The 12,956-nt window shown below is 40.2% G+C and overlaps 1 protein-coding gene across 1 annotated transcript in view; it reads left to right on the top strand.

The window, feature by feature from the left end:
- LOC145942585 (uncharacterized) overlaps window positions 1-12,956 on the top strand; it is a 62,182-nt gene that overhangs the window by 33,930 nt on the left and 15,296 nt on the right. The window contains exons 2-3 of the mRNA XM_083049451.1: window positions 12,377-12,422; window positions 12,501-12,668. Of these exons, the coding sequence (XP_082905577.1) occupies window positions 12,377-12,422; window positions 12,501-12,668 (214 nt within the window). The remainder of the gene's footprint in view (window positions 1-12,376; window positions 12,423-12,500; window positions 12,669-12,956) is intronic.

Genomic DNA, 12,956 nt, shown 5'->3' with positions numbered 1-12,956 from the left:
GCGCTTTTCGAAAGTCCAGCCAGTCGCTGGATCGGCCGATTTATGGTCCGAGAAGATGGTCCGGAATTCCACAGCCGGAATCGTCATAAGCGGTTAAAATTCTTTGGATATGTATGTATACATACGTAACGTGTGGGCGAGCGATCGCGAAGGCGAAGGCTTACGGTACGTCGTCGGTCTAATTCCATTTCAAGGAATCCGCGAACATTCCCGATAAACAACGGACGGCAAAAAAGGTGTAGAATAGTTTTGCGGGACTTTAAGAACGAAGAAACGTAGCGATGCGAAACGATTGCGATGAGAGATAAGTGCTCCGAGATGCGGGCGAAAATATATATATGCATATATACAGAGAGCGTATATTTATAATATATAATCAGATAAAATAAATTATATATTTGAATACCTATTAAATGCCTAAATTATTCAACACTCCGGTGATGCCTCTTATAAATGCCTCCGAGTGCAAGGAACGGACGAGCGTATAAAATCTCGCTAGATTAAAATCTCTCCAGCGAGGAAAGCGTTCATCTTACCGGCGTTCACACGCGCACACACGAGGCCTCTTATATAAAACAGTGGAAATAAAATGACGATGCATAAGTGAATGCATTCGATGCGTTGAAAATACGGCGGACGTTCGTACGAGCGACAACGGTACGGGAATGCCACCGTCGATATATTTCTTGCTCTCTCTCTCTATCGTCCTTGGGGGAGAAGAAACGGCCGATAAAACTTCAGTTACGATCGCGATGACTTCCGGCTGGCGATACGTCCCCCGTGACGCCGCCGTTCGTCACCGTTCGCGCGTAGTCCGATTTCGCGGATAAGAGCGGTTACTGTTAAACGACCAAGTCAATAACCGGGACCGAAGAGATGCGGCAGAAGTGTCAGCAAACGCGTATACGCAAAGACATTCTTCGCGCTCTAACGAACACCCGATAAGCATCACGAAATTATGCGAAGTTACGCGAAAGTTTAATAAACGAGAGAAGGGTCTGATTATGCAGATTCAGGAAACGAGGCAGGAAGAGCGAGGCGCAGAAACTGCGCGGAACAAACTTGTCTTAAAAATTTTCTTTATTTAATTTGAACGTTTTAGTCTCTCCTTTGGACTTATCAAACACGTAAGAGATGTAAATCAAGACATATGAATTTTGCAATCAATAGAAGATGGTCCAAAGGAGGGACCGAAACTTCAAATTAAATAAAGAATTTTAATTTTATTTTATTGATTGATTTCCTACCTAAATTTGCGAAAATTCAAGCGTTTTATTTTAGAGATCTGATCTCTGAAAACTCTATAATACTGAAGAATGTGGGATATTTTTTCCGTCATTTCTAAAGATAATTAAAATTGCGCGTTTCTCGATAAGGAATGAGCCAACTAATTTTAAAAAATGCGACGCTATTTCCCGCTCGATATAAATAGATGATGTTCCGTAAAACTAAGATTGTTCCACTCGATCTCCCTAAACGCACGGCAAGCTCTAGCTAGAAGTTGCCGTACGTTTTAATTAACGCGAAAACATCCACTCGTGCTTAAGCACACGCATTCTCCTTCCTTCTTTCCTTTTATTTCATTTCTTTCCATTCTCGCGTTATTTATAAGTTCGTACACGCGAGTGGAAGTTGAATTTACAACCGACAGGATCATTATGCCTGGGTTTATTGGACGCGAGCTGCCAGAGAGCCGCGACTCGTTTCCCTCTTCTGGGATTTCCGTGGCTGGGAATAAAGCGATTATTATTGCAAGCAGAACTGCAGCGGATCGCGCGGGTTCACTTAAGCGCAACGGTAACTCAGCTCGTGGATCATTTCCTTTCCTTCCCCATTATCTCATTTGCTTCTCCCTATTCCCTCGGAGATGCGTCGTTCGATCGCGTATTCGTTTACCTAAGATCGCGACATCTCCGCCAAGGTGGAAAAAAGTCTCGCGTGCATGGGACTTCCGTAAAGTGCGTGCAGAAATTATGCGCGCCCGTGAACTATAAACGATAAACTATACGCGAGATGTATATTTATCAGTTATGATTTATAGATCCTAACTATACGCTGCGGGGCCTATAAGTCAAGATATTTCTATGTAACGCTCGTTATACTACGTGCAGTCATTTAATGGGTACATATAACCATAAGTTAAATTAAAATCAGGAATTTTAACTGCTAATGATATTCGATCGTTAACATGGAAGAATTTTATCATGATTAATTGCGTCTCCGTCATATAGATAAAATATAATTTTTTATGTAACGGAATCTTTTGCCTCTGCAACGCTTTGATTCTTTGCATATCATATTTATATCTCGAATTTACTTGGATTGTCTCGATAATTAAAAATTTAACAGCACGACATGTGCCCTCAGAATTTATATCACGTTGTTTTCGCGAGAATCATATATCATTATTCCAACGCAACTAACGATTAGACAGATTTAACGTCATCCGGAAGCCTCACACTCGGCGTGTTTCCTCATCGCATGCACTACGTCAGTGTGTATAAAATGAGATCTAGAATTGCCCCACGTGTGTACCGAATACGAACTGATTCTTCTTCCTGGCCGTTTCTTTCTGTGCTCCCCATTTCTCCGGATGGCCTCGCCATTTTCTTGTCTCGTTCTAAGACGGTTCTTAATTGCAAATTCGCCACACAACTGCGAGGCGAATAATCCAGCCTGCGTTCGTACGTGCGTTCTATTTCAAAGATAGGTGTACGGATATACACGACCATCACGATTAAATGATGCGATTGAGCCGCGGATGAGAAAAGAGGCGAAAAAGATATCGGCCACAAAGAATAGTGTCGGTTATGTAATAATTGCATGTGTCATTATTTGTTTGCGATAAATGCAGACGATATTGTTGCATAAACAATTACATTTTCATAAGCAATTACGGAGCAAGAAGTTTAATTTCATTAATTACAATTAAGCTAAATTCGACGTTTATGTAGCAAAATAATAGTAATAAATATAAAACGTATAAGATGTAAAAGAAAATAAAAGTAAAAGTAATATGAAAATATAATATAAAAAATAAAAATATATATTATATACTACCAATTTTTTTGATACAAACACAAGTCACATAACGCGGTAATTAAAGTCACTTTTTTTCGTGAGAGAGAGAATGTTACATATATCAATATTACATTACTTTTCCAGGATTGTTACATAATCGACGTTGGAAAGTAATAAACGTAAAATTGTATAAGATGACATCGGAAGCGATATTAATAAAATTGAAATAACGACACACGGTTGCATGCATTCTCAGATCGCGTACCGTTCATTTTTATCACCAGTTCCGAGAAAACATCAAACAACTCGAGAATCCGTTATATATATCTCGTGCATTAGAAAGATGTCTGCCAATAAAATGTATCTACGTCTCTCGTAGATAAAAACTGCTATCATTACATTCTCCTGTGATAAACGATTCGACGGACAAACTAGTCCGATCAAGAGTAGACGATAAGTTAATCACAGATTATCAGTGGACTCTTCAAATCACTGAATCCTGTAAACAGATTAATCATTCAACATCTCCCGATTCCGAATCGCGGACTAAATATAAATACAGTGTCTATAATTATGCAAGCCGTATGTGTCTTCCGATCTCGTCAAACAGGTAATGCCGCTACTTGAAATAGACACTTCTAGATTTTGTCTTTACATTGACGGTTACGTCATAACAAGTTGGCGCTAAAGCACGAGATCCGCATACCCCGTCGCATTACAATTACATATATTAATAACAGGCTTAAGGAATGCCGTTCGCTCCAAATACAATCCGTTACCCAAGGATGACCTTAATCGCGACCACCCTTCGCGCGGTTTATCACTACGGTGTATAATTAAAACGTGGATACGTGAGCACAGCGGGATTATTCGTTCCATCAGTGCACCGCGATTCAATTTCAACTCTCATTTTGCATTTTTCGTCATTACGAAGAGACCAAGAAGACCCAAAGTTTAACCGTTTCTTCGTTCCTTTTTTTTCTCCCCCCTAAAGATGGAAAAAAGGATATTTCTCAGATTTTTGTTACATTATCCCAGATCAAATACGAGTGAAGTATACACTTCTTTCCGATCCCGCGTTAATCAAAACCGCAAATCTTCAAGAAAGAGCATGAGAATACAAGGCTCGCGGCTATTTTCCTAGATGCGAAAGTATGCGTAATCCCGTAACATGACAATCTAAAGAGGGATATAATACTACAGGACGTCTTCTCCATAGTAAGATAACGATACCTCGGGCAAAGAGATATTCAGTAACAACATTGTACTTTTGTAAGATTGAAAATACATATAAAACCGTATAATTTATGTCAAATATAATTAGTGACCGCTACATTCGCGATGAGTCATCTTACTAGTCTAATCGCGCGTATCGTCTCTCTTTCTCTCGGTATCTGGAACCGCGTTACAAATAAAGTCGCACGTAAACGCGCGGAAAATCGGAAGCTACACGCGCGATATAATATATTTTAAGCCGAATGTCACACAGAGAGGAACTAGATTTTGAGAAAAGTTTTTAGCGTAGGCGAGGATATAGTTAACGGCGCGAGATTCAGAGGATTAACCGCAGTCATCGTAATATCGTGTCGATTCGCATCGCGGTATCCGAGTCGCTCGTCCAACCGCTACAACAACCATAGGGAAATTTGAGTCTAGGTCGACTGGTCATCCTCGCGGCGGGTTTCTCACACAGCTGCGGGTTCACTGGCTGCACTTGGCTGCGAGCGAGCAGCCAAGCTAATTGTTGACGATACTGCGCGCGTAATCGAGCGAGTGAATACACATTTCATCTCGACGAGGGAAACGCAAATGAGATCCGTCCCGTTCCGGGAAAATCAGATCCGCGGAAGAAACCCGGAAATGCTCGCCAGAGCATAGAGAATAATTAACATAGTGGCGGCCCTTCTATTGACCTCTCTCGTGCTCTCTTCGTGGGAAGTATCGTCTAACAAGTGCGACGAGGAAATTTATTCCGAGATGAGTCCAGTCTTTCTCAATTTTTTTTTTATTATCATTTCGAAAACAATTAATTTTCATGTTTCATAATAAAAATTATCCATTAAAAATATATACGCGATATAATCCCAGACTAATTTTTCTCTCTACAAAACTACGACTGTTATATTATATGTATATACAAAATGTAATAAGTACATGGTTGAAGAGAAATTTTTGTTACACGGAGTAAATATATGGAGCGATACTTTATCTCTCAACGCAAACCGCAACAAATGTTTACCCATTTAAGTCGATCATACGGGGCTACTTAAGAAGATGACTGGTTTTTCTGAATGATTACTTTTGGAAATTTGTCTCATTTATCGGTACTCTTACATCAGTGGTAAGTAGAGCGTCGGCTCGTCGTAACATGACAGCGTACAACTAATCGAATGAGTCGGCATTTGTACGAGATTAAAGTAAATATGACGTTTCTCTATTCGACACGATTTGCATACGGTTTGCATACGCGATGATTAGGATGTCAAGAGCAGTAGGCAAACACACAAACGCCAACGCCATCGATTGCCTCTGGCTATTCGTACGAGGGAGAATTTTTTTTTTTTATAAACAACTTTACAATGGTCTTCTCGCCTTCAAGTCTAAACGATCAATGCCTGTTGTAGCCGCAATTAAATGTGCTTTATACGCGCGAATATACTTCCGCGAACGATTGGAGAACTTCGCGGTCATACGACAACGGCGTAAACACGATGTTCTTGCATTGCTGGCGGATCGCTTGATAAAGGCAAGCGCGATCGATGATGTACGACGCCGAAGAAGAACATTTAGATACGGCTGGGTGCGCGACGAGACCGTTTTTCCGCCGTTCTTTCCCGGATGCTAAGCTCTCGCGTCGATTAAAAGTCGGTAGAACGTGCACTATGCTTCTTATTCATTCGCTCAGCGGCGTGAAATTTGTGCGTCACTTCAACAATGCCTGCCCTAGCTGCAGTTTCCAAGTTCGAGATAGAATTAGATGGCTACATCAATGAGAGTGCAATCATCCATTAATGAATTATCGACTTATACCCAGGTTTAGAGGTTTTTACAAATAAATACCATAATTGATTAATTTCTTATCGAGATGTTTCAAAGTTCTTTTTACCTATTTTTATTTAAAAATATCATTGGAATGTTATGAATTTCCTTTACAGTATTGTAACGCGAAAACTTTCATCTTCATGTTGCGCGAGTTGTAGTATATAAAATAAAAAAAAACTGTTTTCATAAAAAAAAAAAAAAGTGTTACAAGTTACAACGTCGAGAAGGCACGCGCATTATTACCTCGTGATGTATGTCGTCGTGAAGATTATCTTGACACGGTCGGCTTGTTCGAAAGATTGTTGCCAGGCCATAGTTAAGCCGCGGTCAGAGCAAAGTGCTCCAGTTTTAAAGGGTTAACCGCAGATTCTCGAAGGTTGTCGGGCAGGTATAGAGGTTCATGTTTCACTCAGCTTCTTTGTCGCCGAGCCAATGGCGGAAAATTCGAGTCTCGGTCGACTGGCTTCCGATTATCGCGGACCGGATTCTCATAAACCGAGGGCGAGTCTTCTCCGAGCTCGCAAACTCCTTACGATCGTTCGACGATTAAAGAAACAGCGCGAAAACGCGTACGTGCGTGCGTGCGACTAACAAGCAGGAGATTACGTTTGATGTGTACGCGATGAGCGATGACGAACGATTTTCTAAAGTCCACGGAGTACTACCCTTTCAGACCACCGTGGCGGCTAAGTACCGTAAGATGGGGTAAGATTGCACCAGCGGAGGATAATTTCGCGTACTCCGCAAGAAGATCTTAGGACCATTTAGAGTGTCGAAGAAAGTAATCTCCGCGAGCTACAAGGCAATCCACGTTATATTGATTACTTTTTCAGATATACTCAATCTCGCTCGTCTTAAATAGAATACAGGACCTTTTTTCATTATGGAATTTTATTTTTAATAAACTAAATTTTTAATATATACAGAAAATGATAGTATTTCAATTATAGTTTGTAGAAATAATATGCTATATTTTTTATGGTTCTGAGACTAACGAACAAAATTATTGTCATATCACAAAAAAATATTTTCTCGTATTAAAAAGGTTTATTAAAAGTAGGATATCAAGTTCATATAAGTTCACAGTTGCTGCTATTTTGTTTTAAATCTCAAATAAAAACATTTAATTTCCAATTTAAAATTCGATCTCTTTCATTCGATAGCGTTTAAAAAATTTGCTCTTCCTGAAATGTATTATTATAAATTTGACTCTGCGGGCCATTGAACCTCAGTGTGACAGACCGAGATCAGTCAAGAGTTTACCAGTCGACCGAAACGCAGCTCGACGGATGCAACGTAATTACGCGCGTGGTGCACAAAGAGAGAGAGAGAGAGAGCGAGACTTAGTCTGCAACAGTTTTCTTCGCGCCTACGCCCCGGGGCTACAAAGGCGACCGCAAAGGCAGAAGCGCAGTCCGGAATAAAAGTGTTCCCTGCCTATCGGTGGGTAACGGAATTGAAAGACGATGGCGATGCGACGTAGCAGGGAATCAGGTGGAGGCCCCCGTGGGCATCTCGTGCTCGGTTCATTTCACTTCCCAACGACATAATTCTCCGACCGAATCGACAGCGGCAAAGTGCGTGTCGACTTCGTCGGCGAGCGAGGCTCCGCAAAAATAAAAATCCGATGACAATTATTGTATATTATCCGACAATTGACAAATAATGTATGCGCGAGATTCAAAAAAAAGATGACTTTATAAGAATCATAAAAGAAGTCCTAGTTTTTCCACGTAATTTAATGTAAATTTGTTTTATGCATCTCTCAAACAAAAGTATACATTAAGCGCGATAAGAGACGTAATCCTCTCCTAATTTCGATAAGAAATTAATCAATTGTGGTATTCATTCGTAAAAACCTCTAAAATGTTCAAAATTAAATTCATCAAAAATTGTATTGGTATCAATTCGTTGGGTGATGGATTTTGTTCGACTTGGGTTTGATTGATACATGAGTTTCGTTCGCGCGTGACGTGCAGCTTCGCGTATATACTTAGGGAGTACGCTTAAATTGCGATATCTCATGATACGGTGGTGGTGCGTCTTTTATTTCCTTTCGATGCAATAACACAGAGGTTGAATCGTTGATGGGCTCACCCGAGTCAGCCGACACATCGGTCGTGCGCGGGATATAATCTTCTGAAAATCTATAAGTATTTCCGTTTTATCCGCAAGACCAGAGGCGATCGTCGACTTCATTTCGCGATACCGTATTGCACGTAAGGCAAATTGTGCTTCGCGCGAAAATGATTGATGCGCGCAAACCGCGTTGGCTTTTTCACGCGGAACATAAACACGTGCAATCTATAAATATTTGCAAACGCATACGTTGGCTGGAGTTTTGTTTCTCCATTATATGCACATGTTACACGTCGAACCGTTCGAGGGTTCACGGCAATAATTCTAACTGCATTCGGTGGAGAACGGAATGTATAATTCCAGCATATTCAGCGTATTAATCGAGAAAGATCTCTATTAAAAGAAATGTATAAAAAAAAGAATTTCAAAGCATCTTAATTGTGTGCCACGGGCGATTTACGCCTCGTTGCTCGCATATTCATATAAAATGAATTGCGTTTCCTGATTATATTATTTGATATCGTTATATGTTCCGTTACCGTTACATTTCTGTTATTAAAATATTTTAGTTTTTCAAGAATCATGTTTATCGATTTTAATTGAACGTTTCATCGAAGAAACATTTCATTTTATTTTTCGCACTCGTTTATTATAAATAAATAGGCAATATATCCAACGAGAAAATAAGGATGCGCGATTTAATTATACATTAAGTCAAGCAAAGTTCCATATCAGTTATCCGGTAAAAAAGTAGCTCCAAAAGTGGAGTCTGGTTTCGCATCAGCAAAACGCCATTCATAGATCCTGACATTGCGTAACGCGCGTTGGGCAAAAATTGGATGACAGTTTAATTGCACGCGTCAGTATCGTTCGGGCCAATCGTCCTTACAGTACACAATTAATTCGTGCGCGTATATGTGCGTATTTATCTGTGTATGTGTATGTGTATATACGGTAATCTACGGTATGGTAGAGCGGTAAACCGCGCCGCCCACACGTCGGCTTCGCTCCGCAGCTCGGAGAAGAGGCTCTTGGCTATCTCTCTCCTCGCATCTATGAATCCCGCACGGCGCCACGTGATTAACGGCCATCATCATCGCGTAGCGCGATCCGTTGGTCGAGCGCATCCCACGCCTAACACCTTCCGTTCTATTTACCGACGACTACGACGGCGAATAATAATTATATCAAGCGGTTCGCGAATGCCTCGCCGCGGGACGTTGGCGAAATTATCGATCCGATGCCAACGCGAGAGGCGACGGTAATTAATTCCGCACACGATACCTGTATACGCGGACGGGGCGCGATCTTCTTTTCCGCGATTCTTCTTTACGTCACTCTATACGAGACAAACAGATGGGCGACGAGGGAAACGCCGCGCCGCGAAACGATGTGTATCAGCGGGATGAGATTATTGATTATTGTTTCTGTAACGCGAAGCACAAACATTGTGAATGAGAAGTTGCGGTATCGGTATGCCTTCAATGTTGCACTGATGCGGATCATGCTTTAACTGTATCGCGCAATATAATCGCGTCGGCGAATGATTGATTCAGGAAGATTGTGTTATAGATGATTCACTTTATCATATATTTTTTTTGTTTGCAGAATAAAAAAATTTTTTTTATTAATCGGAGGAATCTTATAGTTTTTTTAATGTCATTGATTTTAAGTGATAAATGTAAGAAGCGAATAATATAAATTTTATTTTATCCATGTAATGTGTGTGACGCAGATAATTATATATGCAGAAGACCTCATCTTTAATTTCCCGTTTGAATTTTCTCGCGTTTGAGATAAATTTACGTGAGTAATTAAATCGAAAACTGCTACACGAGCATCTGCTTTACACGTGGCGTAGAAATGTCTCGTAAATCACGCAACGACGATCCTCCATTAAGCGACTACACTCGTAAAGTGTGAGAAACAGCGAGCGAAATCGGATAATTTCCGCGATCGCGAGAAATACACCGTCACGATGCCAAAGACGAAAAAAGCAATAAGTTGTCGCAGGTTGCGCGATCATTGCCTGACGCTAATTGACCATTTCTCCTCCCTCCTTCTTTTAGTAAGAACGATAAATTAATTATTGTAATTATGATTATCCACTCATCTAGTTGACAACCGATATAATCGCGATGACTCGAATTCCGTTGCGCGTAGGATAAGATAAATTTCTCTTTTATTCCTGTATGTGTGTATATGTAGTATTTATAATCATCTTATGTGTGCAACATTCTCTAGGACGACTATCAACGTATCATCCTTGTCATCGTCTAACATATTGCAGATGAAGACGAATTGGCGATACGAACCGTTATGCGGTCATAATTATCGTTTAATCGCTTGAGCGATGCAAACATATATATCTTTCCATTTCTTCTTAAATTCGGTCTTTTGCCGTAATGCGAAAATAATGGGATCGCGCGCATTACGATTACTCTTAAATAAGATTTATAGATATTACGTCAGTGCACGCGTAGCAAAAAGTATTTTATAACAAACAAATTTTTAATTAAATATTGGATTATATTTACTAACGGTTCTTTGAGCAACACTTACTAATTTTAAGCGTAACTAATAATAAGATTGGAATTATTAACCAGTGTACCGCGTCTATATTAATCTTTATTCTATCTGTATTATTTTTGTCGTCATTTTCTTGAGATGATGCAAATTATGCCACAATATCGTCTCGTGATTCGACTATGTTATTTAATCTCTCGAAATGCATAATACGGCTCCGATCTGATGTAGGCAATTTCGACCTAGACGACTCCATCATCTAGTATGCCAGAAGCATTTCGTTTTTTTTTTTTTTTTTTTCAAATGACTGCTTAACCACCGAGATGAAACGACGTTTGTTCGCTCGACCGCCTCGTAACGCAAGTAATACGCGTTTAAAATTTCCAGCGATAACGTCTCGGAAAACTACGGTCAGCTGATTCCCGCGACCCCGGGAAAATCGCGAAAGAGAGGACGATTAAGTCGTACTGATAACGACGACCGACTGCTCGTAGCAATTATCATTGTTGCAACATGACCGTGATTATAAAAGTAGATAATTTCTATTGTCTTAAAAATAGTAGAACAATATAGTCTACAATTATAAAGGAATGTAGACGTGAAAGATTTACTTGACATGTGTTGCGTGTTTAAATTCTCGCTGCTCAGTACGCACGAAACGTCCCGACGAAATCTTAATTCCTTAATCTGGGACATGGAAATATTTTGCCGATCAAATCACGGCGAAGATTAAATTATATATTGATTTAAACTCGTGCTTCTTTACATCTTACGCTCTCTCGTGTGGTTAGAAAAAAAAATTGCTTATTAAATATATAAATTGAGATTAATATACATATAATAATTGAACAATACAAAATTTAATACAAAGAATAATTTATGTGTCAAAAATGCAAAATGCCTATGCATAGACATCTCTGTGTAGAGACTCTTAGTACTTTAACCCATGAATGAACCAAACTAGAAGCGAAAATAGAAAACTACCGCCAAGCCAAGCAATTAGATGTTCCAGTAAAAGAGTAAATGAGAACTGATACGAGTTGTTCCGGCATGGGGTCACTGAGCGCGTGCGAATAGACCGAAAAGGTCTATAAACGGTAAGTAAATGTGGAGGCAAGAAACTCATTCGAGGTTCACGTGGAAATGGTAGAAGGCGAGGGCGCGTTGGAAGCTGCAGCAGCAGCAACGAGAGATGAGTCACATCCTAGATCGTGGCACAAGCCGCGAAGAAGGAAGAGAAGACGTGGAAACAAGAAGACCCTGGCCGTAGCTGGTCCGCGATACTCTTATTACACCGACATTATGTGTACTCTTATTACACTGACATTATGCGTAATGCATTGCGATCCGTGTCACTTCGGGGTTCCCATACCGCGTGCGAGATCCAAGAGAGTCTCTCTCTTGTCCTTTTTCTTTCCTTTTTAGTCACGTTTCCAGTCACGTTCGTTCCTTGTCTTGTCTCGTTCATCGTTTCGCGGAGATTTCCGTTATTGTCGTAACGAAGCACTTTTCTCTACTGTGTAACGGCCTCCCTGATCGTCCTTGGTCGCCATACTAGTGTATGAACTTCGACAACTTTTAAATCATATTTCTCGAATAATCTCTTAATTAAGATAATTTGGAAAATTCGTTGCTGCACAACGTGCTTTCCATATTTTTGAACCAATCCTTTACATAATTTTATAATTTAGATTATCTATTGTTGCAGATATATCGCCATTTGGATGCTGACGGTGGTCACGACAAGGTGTCAGGTAAGTATCTCGCAATTGCGTATATACGATAATACGCGAGGGGGTGAAAATTTTATCCCGGACAATTTTGTCTCAAAGGCTACCAATCACGAGAACACGGAGGTGGATGGGAACTCGGAAGATTCTGTTATCGACGACGCGACCGAGGAATATTGGGCGAGTAGCGGATCGGGACCCGATGAGGATGATTCCCCTCATAACGAAACCAGAGAAGCGTTAACTCACGAGGCCAGCGACCACGATACTGTAAGTCACGCATCGCCAATTTGTTTCGCCTTGCGCATTTACTTATTGAAATTCATGGTAGACATTGCGCAAGAAGTTTCTCTCCGATCAGTTATTTCTTTGTTCCGTTATCCTTATTTTTCGCTCCTTCTTTCGGTCTCTTTCTCTCGTTTTACTGATTTGATTAGTGAAAATAAAATGTGTAATAAGAAATTTGTTTGCCCTCCCCAATAGAAAAATATTATATATTGCAATCAATATTAGATGTAACAAAGAATTTTACACACTTTACATAAGTTTTAAAAAAAC

The sequence above is a fragment of the Prenolepis imparis genome, unplaced genomic scaffold, assembly GCF_030444845.1.
Source record: "Prenolepis imparis isolate NDT839.2.m4 unplaced genomic scaffold, iyPreImpa1.0 SCAF_11, whole genome shotgun sequence".
Classification (NCBI taxonomy): Eukaryota; Metazoa; Arthropoda; class Insecta; order Hymenoptera; family Formicidae; genus Prenolepis; species Prenolepis imparis.
This window is presented reverse-complemented; position numbering and strand designations above follow the sequence as displayed.